This window comes from Rhopalosiphum maidis, chromosome 2, assembly GCF_003676215.2.
Source record: "Rhopalosiphum maidis isolate BTI-1 chromosome 2, ASM367621v3, whole genome shotgun sequence".
NCBI lineage: Eukaryota > Metazoa > Arthropoda > Insecta > Hemiptera > Aphididae > Rhopalosiphum > Rhopalosiphum maidis.
In genome coordinates this window covers 37697023-37718035 of record NC_040878.1, presented here as the reverse complement: position 1 = coordinate 37718035, position 21013 = coordinate 37697023, and the positions used below count along the sequence as shown (strand labels likewise).

At 27.8% G+C, this 21013-nt stretch overlaps 3 protein-coding genes across 3 annotated transcripts; 1 reads left to right on the top strand and 2 right to left on the bottom strand.

Annotated features, from left to right (window-relative positions):
- Nucleotides 1-3297: 3297 nt before the first annotated feature.
- On the bottom strand, nucleotides 3298-8862 carry LOC113553421 (ralBP1-associated Eps domain-containing protein 2). The gene is made up of 12 exons (XM_026956744.1): nucleotides 8645-8862; nucleotides 8371-8551; nucleotides 6980-7220; nucleotides 6723-6927; nucleotides 6572-6664; nucleotides 5155-5305; nucleotides 4970-5027; nucleotides 4413-4531; nucleotides 4284-4354; nucleotides 4113-4224; nucleotides 3885-3972; nucleotides 3298-3822 (listed from the first exon to the last, which is right to left on the bottom strand). Exons 2-12 carry the CDS (start codon nucleotides 8522-8524, stop codon nucleotides 3687-3689), a joined length of 1428 nt encoding a protein of 475 aa, XP_026812545.1. The 5' UTR covers nucleotides 8525-8551; nucleotides 8645-8862; the 3' UTR covers nucleotides 3298-3686.
- Nucleotides 8863-12431: 3569 nt separating this feature from the next.
- Nucleotides 12432-15408, top strand: LOC113551446 (histone-binding protein RBBP4). Its single transcript, XM_026953694.1, has 9 exons — nucleotides 12432-12763; nucleotides 12847-12994; nucleotides 13680-13825; nucleotides 13909-14113; nucleotides 14173-14350; nucleotides 14411-14605; nucleotides 14677-14889; nucleotides 14967-15065; nucleotides 15144-15408. The coding sequence occupies exons 1-9, from the start codon at nucleotides 12745-12747 to the stop codon at nucleotides 15222-15224; spliced, it is 1284 nt and encodes a 427-aa protein (XP_026809495.1). The 5' UTR covers nucleotides 12432-12744; the 3' UTR covers nucleotides 15225-15408.
- A 298-nt stretch (nucleotides 15409-15706) lies between these two features.
- Nucleotides 15707-20702, bottom strand: LOC113551445 (macoilin-1). The gene is made up of 14 exons (XM_026953693.1): nucleotides 20340-20702; nucleotides 20129-20270; nucleotides 19398-19524; nucleotides 19186-19315; nucleotides 19037-19103; nucleotides 18806-18923; nucleotides 18577-18739; nucleotides 18286-18495; nucleotides 18068-18226; nucleotides 17827-18006; nucleotides 17640-17760; nucleotides 17409-17583; nucleotides 17108-17341; nucleotides 15707-16478 (listed from the first exon to the last, which is right to left on the bottom strand). The coding sequence occupies exons 1-13, from the start codon at nucleotides 20420-20422 to the stop codon at nucleotides 17121-17123; spliced, it is 1896 nt and encodes a 631-aa protein (XP_026809494.1). The 5' UTR covers nucleotides 20423-20702; the 3' UTR covers nucleotides 15707-16478; nucleotides 17108-17120.
- Between the last annotated feature and the right edge of the window lie 311 nt (nucleotides 20703-21013).

Here is a 21013-nt window from a genome sequence, read left to right as displayed (position 1 = left end):
GAGTCGTGACTCTAGTCTACCTCTCTAATGATTAGAGTCTAATCGTTATCGGCTAAAATTGATAACAATAAAGCATGCTGAATGAAATCCAAATTCCAAGGTACCTATGTTAAATCGGGACAATATCAATCGTGGATGCTTGAGTGGCTGAGTCCCAATTTTCATGGTCCTGCGTTCTAATTTCCCGCTATTCATTATTCTCCATATACCTATAATATACTCAAAAATATTATTCCTATTTATACAGTCTTGAGTAATATTTTCCTTATTTATACGATTCCTGAAAAATACGGTCCCGCATTAATATTTTACTATTTTATATTTTCCTGGGTTAATACAATTTTGAAAATACTATTTCTATATTATTTTAATAGTGGCGGACTGGACGACCGGAATACTGGGAAATTTCCCGGTGGGCCGCTGCTCGTATAAAATATATATTTATTATATATTTAATGTTATACTGAAATTATGAATTAAAATATTACCTAATAAGTAATAAGTATGTAATATTATTAAACGTACTTATTGTAAAAAGTTTAAAAATAGAATCTCAAATATTTATTTATTTTATTTTGTTTTATAAAAATTAATTAAAATATTTAAAAATTTAAAAATTAAATTGTGTTTACAAAAGTATATAATAATTATATTTAATAAATATGTAAAGGGCTGTTAGTGTACTGAGGGCCACTAAAACTATGATTTTCCCGGGCTGTTTTTTTCGTCCCAGTCTGCCACTGATATATTATTATTTTAAAATACCATTTCATGAAAATAACAATTCCACTATTCCAGTTTGATTTTTCCTATTTAATGTTTCCACATGTTTATAGCCCAATAGCCCTCTTATATCTACAACTGTGATGAAACCACAGAACAATGATTAAACCAAATGAAACTAGTTCTAGATAGTAAATATCACAAACCTTAGATCGTTAATGAATTTATGATCCAAGCCACAAACCATGACATTTTTAAAAAAAAAAGACAAATATACAAATTTGTTACGTTTTTACAACGAACAATTTTGAATATTTTGATAATTTGTACAAGTATTGGTGGAGTGAGTTAAGGGAATGTCCCGTGACACTACTTCAATGGGAGTACCTATGTTTTTTTTAAATTTTTTTTATAAGAGCTAGTTGCGTGGGGTGTGGCCAATTGTATTTGAGGCGAGGGGTTGGATTATTATTTTTTTCAATTTTACCCAAATATTATTTAACAATAACAAAATCTAATTTTCTTTCTATGAGTTATGAGTCATGACTCATTTTACAAAAGGGATAGAATATTAATAAATTATAATAAAATGTCTAATGAATAGGGGTTCAAATGATTGAATTACAAGAGTGAAGATCATAGATTCATAGAGTAATACTTTATGGTGTAACCATGTACCTAGGTAGTAGGTGGCTAGCCCTAGGTACTATTATTTACTAAATATTTGAATTAACTGGATTGTAAGAGTACGATAATTTCTGTAGGTGAATTATATGAAATTAATTTTAATGTGGATAAGCACATTTTTATTAAAAGTACTTAAATCTTGATTGACGTTAGGATTAATAAATCAAAGTCAAATGTTAATTTAATATAATACTAGTTTTCTTCTAATTTTAATTCTATCTAATCAACATTGACTATTATTTATTTATTTATTGATAAATTAACGAGCTTGGTGCCAAACAGAACAATACAATTTATAATCAAAAATAAATTTGATCAATACAACATAATCATTTAAGTAAGAAGTAAGCAAATAATAATATGGACCAAATTAACAAACGGTGAAAAAATAAAATACGGTATAGAGTCTCAATAATCCGAACTATCGCATTGCTATTAATAATACATAATAAGTATGTATATTATAAAAATATTTATCGATTACGTATTTACGTTTGTACATCGTACGTTGAAAGCTGCGAAAAACTAATGTTGCTTAGTCTTTACTTGATTAATATAAATAAAATTCATAATTTAAATTACGATAAATTTTTTTTTTTTTAAGCCTTAGATAATCCGGACGACCCATTTCTCCATTCTTATTAGAATTATCAAGACCCTACTGTATAGGAATAAATAAGTTGTAATACTAAAATTAATTAGAAAAAATTTAAAAAATATTAGCTGCTCGTTACCCATGCGGCTATGCGCATCATAGGGTGAATGGGATTATTTTTACCATAGTTGGTGTTGTGAAATAGAACAACAAAGGAAGAATTATATCTAGTCGAGTGAGATGGAACTTTAAACTGTATTAGAAAAAGAAGAGAAGGAGCATCTAAACGTCCGTCAATCAGTACAAAAACACCAAATTGGCTTCAACTCTTCTATCTGCTAGAGACAAAGTTTATTCACCACTGGTCTATAATCATGCAATGGATGTGGAATTTTTAAAATAAATGACTCAGAACAAAAAAAACCTCTGGATTATATAAAATTATGAACCTTACAAAAAGAGAGTTCAATAAACTGCTACTGTCTACTTGTCTAATTTGAATGATTTATTTGATTAAATATATTCTAACAAATATTTTTCATGTAACTGGTGAAATACCAAGTTTAATGAAGATATATAGTTGTCTTCAATAAATACAATAAAATATTTGTTCTAAATTGTAAATCTTTAAATGAAATCTAGCTATTAGAATTGATTAGTAGGTAATGTAATTTTTTTTTTATAATGGATGTCTAAAGCAAATTTAATGAGTTATCAGCGTAAATACATAATTAACCTAGTTAAATTTGAACAAAATTAAAAAGAAACTGTGTTTGAACCTATATTAAATTAGACATAAGAATTAAGAAAATATTATTCACATCAAAATCTTGACATCCACTTTTGTTTGAGGTTTGTACCTTTGTGGGTATTCTGCCAACCATGATACATTTTTACTAAAACGTTATTAAATAATTATATAATATGATATAAAAACAACAAGTTTAGATAAACCATATTTATAAATATATTACTCTGAAATAATAGACTTGTCAAAGAATCAATAAATGTTGTATGGAGAAGCTGCCTTTATTCTTCTTATTATTAAATAACATATTCATTCATCATATATCAATAATAAAAGATTCTTATTTTTCTTTTATTTAGCACAAATATTGTGAATAAAAAAAAAAAAGAATCACTTATTTTTATTTTACTCTGCACTCCTAATTTTAAAAAAGTAATATGAAATATATATTATATATTTAATTGATTAATGGAGCGCAGAGAAATTAAATTAATAGTTATTATTTATTTAATGTTTCTAAAACTAAATTATACCAATATTACAATAGACAAAAGATAAAATAATTAATACAATAATGAATAAATAATAATAATCACATATAAAGTTTAACAGTAAATACATCAAAAATTAAAATTAAAATGTCACAGTTAAAAACATGATCTAATATTTGATGTATTCTATTAACACTTGGTCAAAAAAAAAAATAACAATACATTTCAATAATAATAATATTAAACCAAACAGATAAGTATGATAATAAATATAAATAAATAGGTAATATTATTAATATTAACAATATATTATTGTGATAATTAAAACATAGTGATAATGGGTTCATTAAGATCATTGTTAATAATAATAAATGTTGATGACGATGAAGTGTACTTATCTGTTGATAATATAAGTCAAAGAAATTTTTATATTAACAAATGGTTAAAATGAAGGTGGAGATGATTTATGAACGGTATCCAAGAGCAATTGTAAACCAGCACGTTCTTCACGTAAATCGTTCAATTGTTTTTGTAGCTCTTGATAGACTAGACGTAGATGAGCATTTCTTTCTTCCAATCTAAATAGTATAAAAAAATATATTTATTTTACAGTCTTATATTTATTTCATTTATTAATTACTTGCTAGATGTAGATGACTCTAGTGGTTGTACACCATGTATTTCTGATCCGGTTGTAGATGAGTTTTCATTACTTTGTGTTTCTGAAACTATTAAGACCACTATTTTATAGTAAATTGTATTACTATCTTATGTTATTATAATGTGTTCTTTCACAATAAAATAGTTAAGTATTATCTTGTATAAGATACTAAGATATTTTAAAATAGAATTGTAAGATAAATTTTACGTGGTTTTTTGTAAATTTGAAAAGCTCCAGGGCACTGTGCAAAATCAGCAAATTGACCAGTTTCTGTTCTCTCACTATTTTGTCTCAACCCATTAATTTCAACATTTGAATTCTAAAATATAAATTATTTTATATATATTCATACTAAGATACTTGGAATATATTATTTACTGGACTAGGAGTTATTCTCGGAGGAACAACTGGAGGAGGTCCTTGAGTTGAATTTACAGCCCCAAATTTGCCTAAAAATAAATTTAAAATAATAAACAATACGGTTTTAAATGTATAAAAATAAATTACCAAGTTTATTGAGATCAAGAGAGGAACTACGCATGTGAGCACGATATGGTCGCGGCGGTGGTGGTGGTGGAGGTTCTTTTTTTGCTATTGCTACTGGTAAACTTGCAGGTCCTGAATTTCTGTAGTGAAATAATTTAGATGAACAAAATATCAATACATTTAGATGTTTATAATAATAGTTGTATTATCCAAATCCGTCCAGCTTAAAATTAATCTTTCTATTTTTTTTATATTATACTTCAATTGAAATATATGATATAAACCAGGAGTCTTCAATTATTTTAAACAACGCGCCATGTATTATTTTTTTTTAAATCTTGCGGCTCGCATTTGTAGTAAAAACATGTATTATATATAAAAATACAGTTTTATTATTACAATTTTTATGATTAAATTTTAAATTAAAAACTATAATTATTATTAAAACATAAATAGATGATAAATTTCAAATGTGATCGCAGGTGGCAGGTTAAAAACTCGAATATGAATAATTTAATTGCAATGATTACTTTTATAATTTAAATTAATTAAATAGATTAATCAAATGTTAAACTTACATATCTTCACCATAATATGTTGGTAAAGGTGGTGGAGGAAGAGCACCTGGTCCTACATCTAAAAATAAAATATAAATTATATTTTATTTCATATTCTTATTTGCATTATTATAATTTATAATACTTGAATATTACATTAAAAATGAAAAAAATCTTAAAAACTTAACAAGAAAAAAAATACATACGACTAAGCTTTTTAGCTTGAGGCCTCTGAATTGATTTGATTAAAACCATTTCCTCAACATTATTTGATAGTGTTTCTTTTTCTTGGTCTTCCAAACAATTATCAATACCGGGTGTAACTCGGACAGCAACTGGATGTAAGATTTTTGGATCCTGAATGTTGTACATAACATCATATAAGTAATTTGAGATTAAAATCTGTATTTCAAATTATGTAATTTATTAAAAATGCTTAGAATTGTAAGTTTATGGTTCAAACTTTGTATGGTCATTAACAAAAACTATTCGTGTACAATGTGTCTTAATTTGTTTTAATTAATAATTTATTAAATTTTAACTTATTCATTGAAACCAGTATGAAAATTAAAATTTAAGAAATATTTGTAATAGTGATTAGTTTTATCTATAAAATATATTAGCTAATTTAGTTGAATATTAATTTTGGAAAAGCAAATTATTAACAATACTCTGTGTCGGATAAAGAAAACTTTAATACACAAAGAAATACCTGCACAATTTTTAGTAAAAATTAAGCTCAAGACTATTTTTTTGAACGTACCTAGTTTCATTAATTGTTATAATTAAACATTTAAAAATGGACAATAAAGCTATTACATATTTATTTAATAACTTTATAATTAAAAAATATATATTGATATCTATCATTTTGTTTTCATAATCTAAAAGTAGAAATTTCACTAACAGAAAAAAATCCATTAAATAATATCTCCTAACCACTCATACAGTGCGTTTCCTTTTAAAAGTGACACAAAATATTTGAGTCCAGTAACCTCAGATTGATATTGGGTTTTCGAGAGGCATTAACATATATCTTTTTTCAAAACCATAGTTGAAATACACATTACAGAGCTTAGTTGAATATAGAATAATTTTTCAATAAAAAAAACCCAGGTGTAAAGGCCCAGTAAAAAATATTTGTGATACATTCCTATGATTAATCAAAAATGGACCTAGTTATACTTCAGTATAAATGTAGCATTTAAAATACACAACATGTCTATAATTATTAGCAATTATAAATCAAACTATTCATGTAATTAGTATATTTTTTTTTAAATCAATTTATATCAACAAAAAAAGTATCCATCCATAAGTATTAAATAATTTAACCAAGAATGTCTTTCAATTAATACGACTAGTCCTATTGTTTAATCAAATTTAATGTTATTTCAACATTTAAATGACCTCTGAAACTATTTCAAATTGAACACTAATGCTCTGACCCACTTTTATAATTTATTCCCATAGCTCTAAAAACAAAATAAAAAATAAAAAATAGAAACAATTAAATGAAACTAATTAATATTTCAGTACATAACTATTACCAAATTAAAAATTAAAAATTAAAAATTAAACATAAAGGTAGTAATATATAATTAAATTGTGACAATGACATACTTGTTCAACAGAAGACTTTTGAAAATCAAAATTTACTGGCTTTGGTCCAGGTGATGACAATGAGCTAGTTGGAGAATCAATAAACTTTGTCCACTGTAAAAAATTGAATGAAATGTTTAAACATTTAAGTGAATAGCTTTAAATAGTTTACTTCTTTGCTTTTAATACTGCTAGTTGGTGATACAATAGTATTATTTGTAGTATTTATCTGAACTGGTGACATAACTGGTGGCACTAATGATGGCGGTAGTTTCTTAGGTAGAGTAATATTATTGCGTCTAAGAACAACTAAATGCATGGCCAGTTTGAATTCAGCTAAAGAAAGTGCTCCATCTTTGGTTACATCAGACAATTGCCTAAAATAAGATAAAATAAAAAAACCATAATAAAAGTTTTGTATAAACATACCATATTTCTTTAAGTTCATGTAATGGCAAACGTGATTTTTCAAAAAATGATCGGGCTATTGAGCCAGATAGTAAAGATTTTGGATTAGGCTGCATTGATGCAAACTGTTCTTCATAATATTTACTCTGTTCCTCATTCATACTCCAAATTCCAATACCATTAGCAGATGAAACTGTTTCACAGTCAGATGAATCTGCTTCCTCTTCAGTACCCAATAATTGTCGCTGTTCATCACCCCAAGCTAAAAAATCATATTTAATTTGTTATAAAAACAGTACCGATTTAGCAATATCTTTTAAAATAAAATTTTAATGTAATTACATCATAGAATAACATCTAATATTAATCATTAAACCAAAAGTTAAATTTTGATTTTCCTTACATGAACTATGATTTTTCATCAGAATATAATATAACCAATAATGCAAAATAAAAATAAAAAACATTAACAAAATTTATTTACAGTTTAATTTTTAAATTTATCACAATTGTAATAAAATATAATATTTTTGAGATATATTAATACATATGTATTAATATAATTAGGTAAGTAATAAAGCGTGTATGAAAGCATACTCGTATAAATATGTATAAAGAAATGTAAATATGAAACAAATATACATTTTTTTCAGTATACTGTTAATGGTGGTCAATTAGTACATTATTATATTATGTTTTAAATTGGTAATATGTAATCACCACATTTCCACTCAAGAACTATAGTGTAGTAATAAATGTAGCTGTTTCAACAAGGTCTTTCATCTTTTAGACCATACTTTAAAAAAATTGTATATTGTTTAAAACAAAATTACAAAAAAAAAAAAAAAAAACACCCCATATTATATCAGAACTATTGTAGACACGAATATGTGTATTAGTTACCTATTTTATATGCTATGAAATGTCAATAAACTATAACATAATAATATAAAATATACTATAGTAAAATATTACTTAATCCCACCCCTAACCAAATTTATTGAGCCGCTACTGATTATTTAATTAGATTATCTAATGAAAATATTTACAGTTGATACAAATATATATTATCCACTTATTTTATGAATAGCTTGTACATAATTCTAGATAATTGTGTGTTATTTAGACCCAAGAAGCAAGCAACAAAAGTACTTTTTTTATAATTTACAGAGAAAAAAATGTTGAGATACATTTTTGGAAAATTGGCATATACTCAAAATGTTATTTACCAATACATTCCTTCATATAATAACATATATTGCAACTTGTATTTACTACTTAGAATACCTATTAATTAACCTAGTACAAATTTAAAAAAAATGTGTTTATTAACACTCAACAGGTAGATATTAAATTATTTAAAAATAGATAAACTGTAAATTATGTATTCAACTATGTTAATAGTTCATTACTTGGTCCGTGCCAATGAACCCAATTCTTATCCTGGACACTGTTGGTGGGCGTAGGCGAGTCACTAGCCGTGCTCGAAGCCTCTGTCGTTGAACTGTTTTGAGTGCGTTCCACATCGCGTTCTGTATTCACGATTACCATTTGACTGTCCGTCATAATAATAATTACTCAACAGTGTTTCTCCTGTGGGCCGTTCATGAGCAAATAAAAAAAGAAAAATTAGTAATATCGAATCCGACGACGGTGACATTAGCACAATTGTGAAACTCGAATTACCTTGTATGGTAAAACGCAAAACCATCATACGTGCAATTAAGACGACAATCAGCGTTACTTAAACATAACTTTTAACAAGTATAAGGGATGGACACGCGACCAACGATGATTTATAATGGTTAGCTATTGTTGCGGCTGCGGCAAGCGAATCGTGGCGATACGGGCCCAAACAGATTTTCCACGACTCGTGTAGGAATTCGCCGTAGCTGATATAATAATGATTATTATTATTATTGTCAGTCAATTAAACGCGTATTGTTGTTATCAGTGAGAATATGTATCACTGATAAGTAAAAAAAATAAACAAATTGCACCGGTTAGAAGAAATGTCCGGTTCATGTGTGGCAGGCGTTCCTAACTTTGTATCTATTCACTATTGTGGTGGTTCATTATGGATTGACTTCTGATCAGTTTTTCACTCTTCACTCATCAGTCATCACTCGATTACTCCACAAGACCACAGTAAGTTGCTCTTGGGCTTAGTTGATACCTTAGGTCATACATATATCATCGTATATGATCTAAGGTTGATACCATGACAAAATTATTGATACTTTGATAGTTCATAAATCATAATTTCACATTCCTCAACAGGTTCAACATCTTACATCATTCAGTTTCTCAGCCCTCACTACTCACTCTCAGACATATTCATCACACTGAATAGATTCGTCTTTATCTTTAAACTTTCGTCAGTAATATCATTGACGCATAATTTCGTATAGTGATAATTTTTCTATAATTCTACATGATTATACTATACAAACAACAGATAGTATTGTGTAACACATAATATCACAGTTTTTAGTAGATTTTCTCGTAGGATGTATCGATCATTATAATATGATCTATGGGCCATGGAGTACAAGCACGAATTAAGATATCTTAATATATCTTAATTCGTATGTACAAGGCACATTCATTAACAACAAGGTAGCACTCATACCACCTACTTAGTATATTAAAATAATATGCTCTGCTCAGGGGCCGTGGGAACCAAATCCAGGCCGGGAAATTAAAATTTATCTAGGCCACCCACCAAAAATATTTTTCTCACTATCGAATTTGGTTTTTTTTATTTACCTATTTTAAAACTATTATATAAGTAAATTTTATTTGATTACTACTTTCAGTATTATGAAAGTATTTCAATTACAATTTTACTATTTCTTTTAATTTTTGTCTTCTAACGCATTAGAATATATTATATTATTACCTATATTTAAATTGTAATATTTCGTTATTTTACGTGATTTCGTAAAAAATTAAATTTCATGCGCTCTTAAATTTTTTTCTATATTGACGCTAGAATTTTTTTTTTTACATGCAGTTATTTGAAGAAAAAGTTATGAAGAATCTTGTATCGGGTTTATACCTTAGGTATAAATCACAAAAAAATGTTATGAATTTTCAACTTCAAAATGACTTGCAAATTTTCGCGATTTTGACATGTTTCGTAAACATTTAAACTTATAAACAAAAATTGTGATCAACGATTTTTTATTTATTTTTACTATACAATTACGAACAACTTAAAAAATAAACCTTATATTCAATTAAGATTAATAAAGATTTGTTGGTGTGCCAAATTTTTTTTAAAGGCACTACCTGGGTGTTTTATTATAAAAATAACCAGCCTATTATGTTAATATATATTGCTTTCATTTTATTTTATGTCTATATTTATTATTTATATACCTAATATTTTGTAATTTTATATCCGAAGCTTTCTCATACGAGTATACGATTTACGATATCATATTAACCACTATTATATACAGTGTATATATGTTGCAAGTATAATTTTTGACACAAGCTAATAATAAAAGATATTATATGATAGCCAGGCAACCAGGCCATATAGACATTTCCAGACCGGCCACATCCGCCCCGACTCTGTTTTAGGGACAAACGAATAACTTAATAGTTTTTATTAGTAATTACTATTCAAAATCCCATCTATAATAGTCAGATATTTACCAGTGCATTTTCGCCTTTTGAAACAGTAAAAATGCTTAGACTTTCAAACTCAATATTTTTTTTGGTAGAAAAATAAATCTAAATGCCAGACGGTCCTTTTTTAGAGGGAGAGGTGATTAGAAGAAAAAATTGTGAAGTTGTAAAATGTCATTGCTTTAAGTATCAAATCTATATAAGTATAATAACTCGTCAAAGAACTTGAAAATATTCAATACCTAAGGTACCTAACCGCCCCAACCTAACCTCGCGATCTTTTTATACTGGTTACAAAAAAACCGAAAGTACCTGTATTATTATAAAGGCAAAGTCAACATTTTTACAAAGGTGTGTTAGTCTTATTTAATAATAATACATCAAATAAAATATAAAAATCAACTAGATAATATAACAAAAAAAAAATGTATTTGTGAAAAACAATATACTATTTGCAATAACGCCAATAACTATGTAGGTATTATTACGGGCTATATGCCTATGTTATACATAACAAAATAACCAACGGACGCATTTTTTGGTGCGTTTCTACCATGAACGGTGCCTATGTTGAATCGTCGTTGCTTTGAACTATTCCAGCCTCGCTGTTGGTTATTGAATCCAAATAAGTTTGCATATCGGCCGGTTTTGTTAATCCGTTTTGAATTTCAGCCGAAACTTTCACATAAATACACTCAAATCCAGTCACCTTAAATCCGTTTTTGGAATAAGAACTGAAACTAAAGAAGGCATAAAATTTTTTAAAAAAAAAAATCAACAGATTTTTATAATATTCTAATTAAACAATTTTAGTTATTATATTAATTAAAAAAAATACAATCAACAATGTTTTACACACTTTTCTTACAATTGTACCCATAAACTAAAAGTAGATAATTTAAAAAAAAAATGTAATGAATATAAAAAACACTTATTAAATAAATTATAAATTATTATAAAAAATAATAGTAGTTTTTATATTCTGAGCGGAGGTTGCGGAGCAATGATGTAATGATATAAGCAAAAAATAAAGGCACGATGGGAAACCCTTTCTTTTAAGTTGTTTTAAATTTAAACTTATGTAATAAGTTTTCCCAGTCTGTGGTGGATTCAAGGGGAACGAGGCACAATTAGGGTCCTCCTTGAAAACTTTTTATTTTTTCCGTCATCACATATACTTATTGTACTAGACGCTAGTAAATACAGGTTGTATAGGTTTATATAAAATAATAATAATTTAAAAAAAAAATGTAGTTAGGTATATTCTGAAAACGATAGTTAAGTAGAAATTCGGCGGTTGAACTCAGATTCAAAGTTACGGCCCCGTTATTTGTCATTGTTACTAACTTAGTAAAGACCACTGTAACCGATATAATATCCAATATCCATTTTTGAAAACGGTGAAAAGTGAAAACGCTAAATAAATCTAATAGATTTTATTATAATTAGAATTCAACTGAAAAAACAAATATTTAAATTAACTCTTTTACTCTTCCATGAGAACCCCTTAATCGGTTCTTACGGTTCATTGTTTTCTTTTTTTTTCATAATTATTAATAATTATACAAATTATTTAAATATTATATTATAATATTAAATAAAGTATATTTAGAACTATAAAACCTAAGGACGTCTATTTATTTATTTTTCTTGCATAGACAAACGACATTCTTTATGATTGATCTATTAACAGTATTAACCATGGTTCGACATGGTTGTAGGCTGTATGCTTGTATCCTGTGCTTCGCTGTTGTGTTGGCCGCACTGCCGGCACAACCGCGGCGGCGGTACCACAGTTTTTTATGATTCGCCGTCTTCTTCTAACTACTATTCGGCGTTTTTCGATTATCATCTCTCTTTATTTTCGTGTGTTTTTGGCGCAATTTATTGTTTTTCTTTTTCTTAGTTCTCTCTCCGCCTATCGTCGTGACGCCGTACTGCGACCTGCATCAGCATCACACACTTTCCGCGCCGCAAGTGTGCGTTGTACACATTACGGTCGTCGGCGAACTCGGAATCTTCCATTGAAATCTCTAGTGCCCATCGACCGTGCTACCGTCACGAAACACTTACCATTCCAAATAAATCAACTGGAAACGGCAAAAGAACATTTACCATTTGCGTGTTAATATCCATCTGCGGCGATAATGGGTGACAAGGAAGGTGGTGAGTATAAGAATATTCGTACTGAGTTCTTCATCCGCATTGTTATTGTTATGATTACTGACACTGGTGTATTTGTTTTCCAGATACGTTCGATGAGGCGGTCGAGGAGCGTGTCATCAATGAAGAATACAAGATTTGGAAGAAGAACACACCATTCTTGTACGACTTGGTCATGACTCACGCTCTTGAGTGGCCGTCGCTCACTGCTCAATGGCTCCCGGACGTTACACGGTAATTGAATCCATTCTATGCATATTCATCATACGTAGTATCGTCTGCATCTGGTTATCTATATGTTTCTATCTGCCAAACAGATGAGTTTTGTGCGATTGTTACTGCCAAATGCCAATCATTTATAATTGACTACAGTAAATACTATGTAATAAATGTCAAGGAAAGAAAAATTTCTTTTATTATATAAAGAAATGTGCAATATTTTCGCACCTTTCATCTGTTAGGGATATATTTAAGCTTGTTTTTGTTCAACGCATAATGTTCTTTCATATATTGAATATCAGACATTATATTTGTAGTAAAATAATATAAAAGTAGACAAGTAATTATTTATATTAATAAAAAATATTTTCTTTTGTTATTGAGAATGAACTAATATATGGATTGTAAAGTTAATTAATGTACTAGGATTTTTTTTATTTAGTTTGTATGGTTAAATGTACCATATTGTATTCAGGACTTCTTATCTAACAATATAAATAATGTCTTTCAAAAGTCTGAAGTCAAAGTAGATTTATTTCATCAAATACAACTTAAATTATTAGTATTTATCCATTGCAATAATTATATGAACATTTAATAAAATATTAGATAATAATCAGTTTTTTGTTTGTAATGACGTTTATTAATATTGTTTACTATACTATTAACATTAAACCTAATATTTGGATATATTTTGTAGCCCGGAAGGTAAAGAGTATTCTATACATCGTTTAATACTTGGTACTCATACTTCAGATGAACAAAATCATTTATTAATTGCTAGTGTTCAGTTACCAAATGAAGATGCTCAATTTGATTCTTCTCATTACGATGGAGAAAAACAAGGTATAAAGATTGTAGTCATAAAAATTATTATAATTCATATTATTATGGTCATTACTCATTTAAATGGAACATATATGTTTTAGAATATGGTGGATTTGGTTCTGTAAGTGGTAAAATTGAAATTGAAATTAAAATTAACCATGAAGGTGAGGTAAACCGAGCTCGTTACATGCCTCAAAATCCATGTGTGATTGCTACCAAAACTCCATCAAGTGATGTATTAGTATTTGATTATACCAAACATCCATCAAAACCTGATCCAAATGGAGAATGTCAACCGGACTTAAGGTAACATAAAACTTTTAGTTCCTATTAAATTAAATTAAAATATCTATATTTTATAATAGATTAAGAGGTCATCAAAAAGAAGGATATGGTTTATCATGGAATCCTAACTTAAATGGATATTTATTAAGTGCATCTGATGATCATACTATATGTCTTTGGGATATTAATGCCACTCCCAAAGAACATAGAGTTGTTGAAGCTAAAACTATATTTACTGGACATACTGCTGTTGTTGAAGTACTTTACAAATTACTATCCTCTAAAATGGGATTTGATACTAATTGTTTTATTTTTTAGGATGTTGCTTGGCATTTATTACACGAATCATTATTTGGTTCAGTTGCTGATGATCAAAAACTTATGATTTGGGATACACGTGCCAACAATACAAGCAAACCATCACATACTGTTGATGCTCACACTGCTGAAGTTAATTGTTTATCATTTAATCCGTATTCAGAATTCATTTTAGCTACAGGAAGTGCTGATAAAGTGAGCTAAATTTTAAAGACTGGATAATTTTAAACAATATTCATTTTATTTTTTTTATAATTTCTCCTTAGACTGTAGCCTTATGGGATTTAAGAAATCTAAAATTGAAGTTGCATTCCTTTGAATCGCATAAGGATGAAATATTCCAAGTACAATGGTCACCACATAATGAGACTATCTTGGCGTCTAGTGGTACAGATAGGCGTTTACATGTTTGGGATTTGAGTAAAATAGGTGAAGAACAGTCACCTGAAGATGCTGATGATGGCCCTCCTGAACTTTTGGTAACTAATAATTTTATTATACAATAGTTGTTTAATTAACATTAATTTATAAATTGTTGGGTATTAAATTTGTTTAGTTCATTCATGGTGGTCATACTGCTAAAATATCAGACTTTTCTTGGAATCCTAATGAGCCATGGGTTATATGTTCAGTTTCTGAGGATAATATTATGCAGGTAAATGATGTATATTTTCATCATATCTTAAATAAGTACAATTTTTATTACAACCTTACTAACAATATTTTATCACAGGTATGGCAAATGGCTGAAAATATTTATAATGATGAAGAACCAGATGCTAGCAGTCCTGAAGTAGATGCACCTGTTCCTTAAATTTTGTACATGTTTATAATTATTTTTGTCAAGATTACTTTAAGCATAACATGATAATGGTCTTTTTTTATTATTCAATTTGCTATTTGAAATGTATATATAAGCACTGAGTATATTCAATTCTATTCACATCCTTGTAATTTGTACAATATATTAATATATAATGCATCTTAAATTTTGATAATTTATTGTTCCATATTGTCCATAGATGTATTCTAAATAATGGTACCATTAAACAAATGCATTAATTTTTAATGATTGTAGGTAATTATCATCTTTTTTATTTATTATTATTTTTTTTTTTTTTATATATATGTGTACGATTTTGGAATAAACAACTCAAAATAGTAATATACTCTGAAAAAGTATTAATTTTTATTATTGTACTACAAGTGAAAATGAAAAACCAAACGATTTAAAAAAATAATAACAAACAATGAATAGTTATTTTAAGTACGCATGCGAAATGAAAAGTATTTTTAATCTATGACCGTATTATTAAGTCTTAATTTTATAAAAAAAAAAATAATATATTTATTTTATATATATTCGTGTATCTATTTAATACACTTTAATTCTTTTTAATCGGAGCTATTTCGTCTAAATTATCACAATCTTTTCATTACAATCATAAATGTTAACAAAGAAAATCTCCTTTGGGGTTAATATTAATGACCCTCAGGATTTTTTCTGATTAGGAACAAAAAAAAAAAAAAAAATATACAAATTTATATAATGGTTAAAAAAGAACTAAGTTTAAACTTAACATATGTCTTAATATTAATTTGTTCATTTCGACTTTTAAGTTTCTTAGAGTTTGTGTGTCTATTACCACAAAGATACTGATACAGATGAAATGAAAAGAAAGAAAACAACATTATGAATTGGAAGATCAAATAAACAAATTAAATAAACTGAAGTAGAAAACCTCATTGGTCAAAGAACTGAGAAATGAAACAAAATCAAAATAGATAATTAATAAATTATGAAGTGCGAGAACATAAGTCAATTTCATAATACATGAGAGGGGGAACGATTAATTAAAATCATTTTAAGTATTTGTAAAATGTTTGTAAACAATAAAAATATTGATTCTAATAAAGAATATTACTATCAATACAAATTGTCTAAATTAATATTTCTCTGACTACTGACGTATCTAATGTGTATAATAATTATTATCTATTGAGAGAGAGAAGAGAATTAATTTCTGATGTCAGTTTTTGAAAAATACGGCAATTCTGTATGCAAACACTAAAACATTACAAATAATGCTATTAGGTAATATAATGAGTATCACAGAAATACAATTTAACATAAAGGATATTGAACATTGGTTATAATTACTGTTATGCTCGATGTGGTACTGATAAGATTAAAATCATCAAATTTTACAAAGGTAAAGACCTTAGGTATACATGGTGTACTAAAGTACAAAAGGCAATACAGGTGATTGGTATTTACGTCATACTTTTTATTATATTATTATCAGTGAATCCGTTGGATCCAAACAAATGTAAAATTGTATTGAATTATTAAATAATATGGCACATTATTAAATAAAATTATTACAAATTATTAAAATCAACAAATAGGCACAAAACGAACTGTAGATTGAAGTTTAAAGTAATTTTTCATTAAATTTTTTTAAGCAAATGATATATTATGCTTTTCAGAAACTATTAAATATGTTTGGATCAAATTGGAATTATTGATAAGAATGAATAACAATTGTGATACAACACTAATTGTTTGTATTTAAATTTGGAAATGTTTCTTTACATTACAACAATTGTTTACTAAATAGGCCACATTAGCTCATTAACTAATGTGTTCTAGGACATACAATATTATATTGTTTATTTGTACAGAACAATACTTACTTTTATGATAAAATTAAGCTTCAGTGACTAAGTGTGAACTTTTCTTAGGTGTATATATAGTGGCATTGGGATCAAGGCTTGACTGTGGTGAATTACTACCACCAAACCTCATTGTTGGCGATCCGCCAACAGAGTTTACCATATGGTATGAATTATTTGGTGGCGTCATAATCATTGTCTGAGCCATTTTAGACTTGAGTTCTTCTATCTCTTTTTCTTGAGACGAAATTTTATCTAAAAACATAAATAAATATTATGATATTACCCAAAAACTATAATATAATTATATTCAAAATATTACTAATTTTAATTTCTAGCTGTCTCTTAGCTTCGCCTAATGCTGAAAACAGATCGAGTTTAATGCGCGTTTCCGCGCTCAGACTGTGTTCTAAGTGAGCGTTTTTGTCTTTCAATGTTGACAACGCAGACATCACAAAATCAATTTTATCTTGACTTTGTTTGTATGGTTGAAGATCCTACAATTAACATAATAACTTTAGTTAAATATTAAATTAAGGATAATTAAACTTACATTGACTTCTTTTTGGGCTGCCACATACTGCTCATCTTTTATCCTAAGTTCTTTGCGTAATGCTTTAGCTTCACTTTCAAGCTCCCTACGTCTAACCTTACAGCTTTCTGTACATTCTGGTCTATAATAAAATTAAGAATTTGTATTTAGTATTTTATTAATAAATGAACATGAGTAAAATATTTACTTTGTAGATAAAGCTGATAATCTGGAAGCAGCAAGCTCTTCGACTTTTTTTAATTGTCGTCTTTCTGTGACTAATTGAGACTCACATGAAATCCTTTGTCGTTTTTCATCTGACAAACGTTTTTCAAGTTGAGACACCATCTGTCTATCATTTTGATGTGTTACTACCAAATTGATAATCCTAAACAAATGAATGTATTTTAGTACAAAATATATTATTTAATAGTCATTAATTATTTTACTTAGATTTAGTATCTTCGTGTTCTTGTTTCAGCCTTGTCAAATCATGTGATGTGTTTGAATTTTCAATCAAAGCTGAATTTAACTGATTTCTCAGTTCTTTTTCTGTTTGATTACATGAATGAAGTTCAGATTTAAGCCTTTTTAACTCATTTTCCAACCTAATGTGTTAAATATATTAATAAAAAAAAGCCATTACTTTAATATAACAACAACTTACGTTTCACAATATATATCTTTAGGATCAACAATTAAAGGCTTTTCTAGTCTTAGCGGTGAAGTGCCTTTAGCCTTTGTAGATTCTTTTGTGCTCGAGTTTTGATTACTACACCTTAGATGATTATTATTTTTAGTTGATGACGCTTTAGGGGTCACCCTTTTATTTTTTTCTGTTTCTTTATTTACATGATTTTCTTGATTACTATTACATCTATCATAAACAATTTAATATTATTTTGATTGTATTTTGATAAACAAAAAGAAGATTTACACTTCAAAAATAAATACTTACATTAATTTATCATTAGTTACTATTTTTTTATTAGGTATCTCAGTACATATTGTATCTTGTTTTTCAGGTTTCTTATGTGGAACACTACCATTAGATATCACTTTATTAGTATGTATATCATTTTCTTCTGCAGGCACCTCACAAATTGATTCCAACCATATTTCTGCATGTGTAAAATAAAAAGTTTATGTTAATATTTAAGAATTTATGTTTTTAAACATAAAATTACCTCCATCATCATTTTCTTGACTAGGTATAATGGAGCCGGTTATTCTATCAAATGGCAAAGCATCTAATAACAAGTTTTGGTAAAACTCATTTTCTTTAGAAACCCTTTGTTGTTGTTTCTAAAAAAAAAATTGGGAATAATTATATAAATTATACAAGTATTATCCATGGTTGGATATCTTAGCACTTAGTTAATCATATTTAAATAAAATAAAATCTTTATGATGCTCACTTGTCTCAATTTATGACTTAAGTAACTTTTGAAACCAAAACATAATGTAACCACAGGATATCCAATACTAAAAATTAATAAGCCAATAATTATTTATTATTTATGTAAAAAGCAATATAATTATAATTTATATATTATTTGTATCTTACCAATTAGCAGCTAAAGGTTTACACAAAACCAATTTATAAGGAATATGGTCAGGGTTATTCAGTCGGATATAAGCCTCCACATAAATGTACAAGACTAATAAAGTTACCACTGGCCAAGAAACACATTTTTCTACATTGTGTATAGAATAAATATTAGGTGAGTAAATAAATAAAAACTATAAGAAACAAATTTTCATTAATATTTGACTAACCTGCTTGGTAAATATATTGTACCCAAAAATATGTACTAGCAACGAAGAGCAACCAATGTACTGGTATAAAGAAAAAGCACACCATGTCTGATGTCAATGCAATGCAAACAAAAAACACTGTATAAACCTGCAAAATTATAAATAGATAAGTATAAATATATATTAATTTGATAAATACATATTATTAAGCATTTTATAACTTTAAAGATGCTAATATATTTACTTATACTATGATCTATACTTAATATAAATATGTGTAATTTTCTTAAGACACAGTAAACTATTTGACATTTTAGAGTATCTAAGACATAAATCACTTAAATAACACATCAATATTTAAGTCTATGTTTGTAAGTAATATGACCAAGTATACATTAAAAAAATATTACTTTTAAATTGATAACTATGACCTATGGTGTCTAATGCTTAATTTTATCGTTAACTTAAAAACTTTATATGGACATATCCAGAATACCAACATGATTGCTTTTTAGCGTTACATGTTGATTATTTAATAATGATTTGTAATGAAAAATTATAGCTAGGTACTTATAAATCATATAATGACAGATTCAGTTTAAGTTGGTTCAGTGTACAAACTATTAGAAAAAATTTGGGATTTTCACCATGTAGTAGACAATAGTATAGTTATTTTACCATACAGTGATCATCAAATCAAATAGTTACATAGATAATAAAATAATTTATACAGCATCTAAAGGTGTACTTACAAAACCTTGATGTTTAATTCCTTCAACAATTTTGTGAAAAAGAAGCCAAAATGGCCAAACGTATTCAAAACGAAAGTGCAGTAAATAATCAAGTAGTATCAAAACGAGCCAAATGCCGAACAACTTCAGATAATGTACGGAACTAAAAACAAAAATGAAGTATAGTTTAGTGACAACGATTAATGCATTGCACCCCATTGCGATCTTATACCTCCAGTAGATTCCTTCGGTGGCGGATTTGTTTCTTTTCAAGGCCTTTCGAGATTTTCCACAATCGCCATTCCTTCTCTTCATACTACCAATTATTGTATTTATTCAAATGCATATATAAAACTATGAATTAGATCGTCGAGAAAAACAACAAAACGTAATCTAGAACGATGCAGAGAATGCGTTTATTTGGTAGCGGTACTATGCATTGCTGTGGGATATGTCGAACGTTCAAGTAGTGTTTGAATTTAAATTTCGAGCGATCGTAAATTCATGACTGACCGCAAGTAGGCACGAATTACAAAATTAAATAATAAAATAAATCCATACAAATCATAACCAACAAATCCCGATCATCGCTTGGCATAAACGAGAGATAAGAATATTGGGATGATAAACATTTTTCACACAGTACACGCTCAGTACTGACACAGTAGGTACACACTACGCAGTACAGTGGATCGGTATCATTCGTCCCTGTGTAATAGGTAAAAACTCGAGTGGATTATATGAGCATCAAATTTTAATATTTAGCTACGTCGTCGTCTGGATCGAGACCCAAATACCGGTAAACAGGAGTTCGAGCATTGTTTTACAATTGCCTACCGTTCGCAGGCTACATAGGCAGTACGATGGAATTATGGTCGCGGTCTCCCAAAATAAATGTGCAAAGTG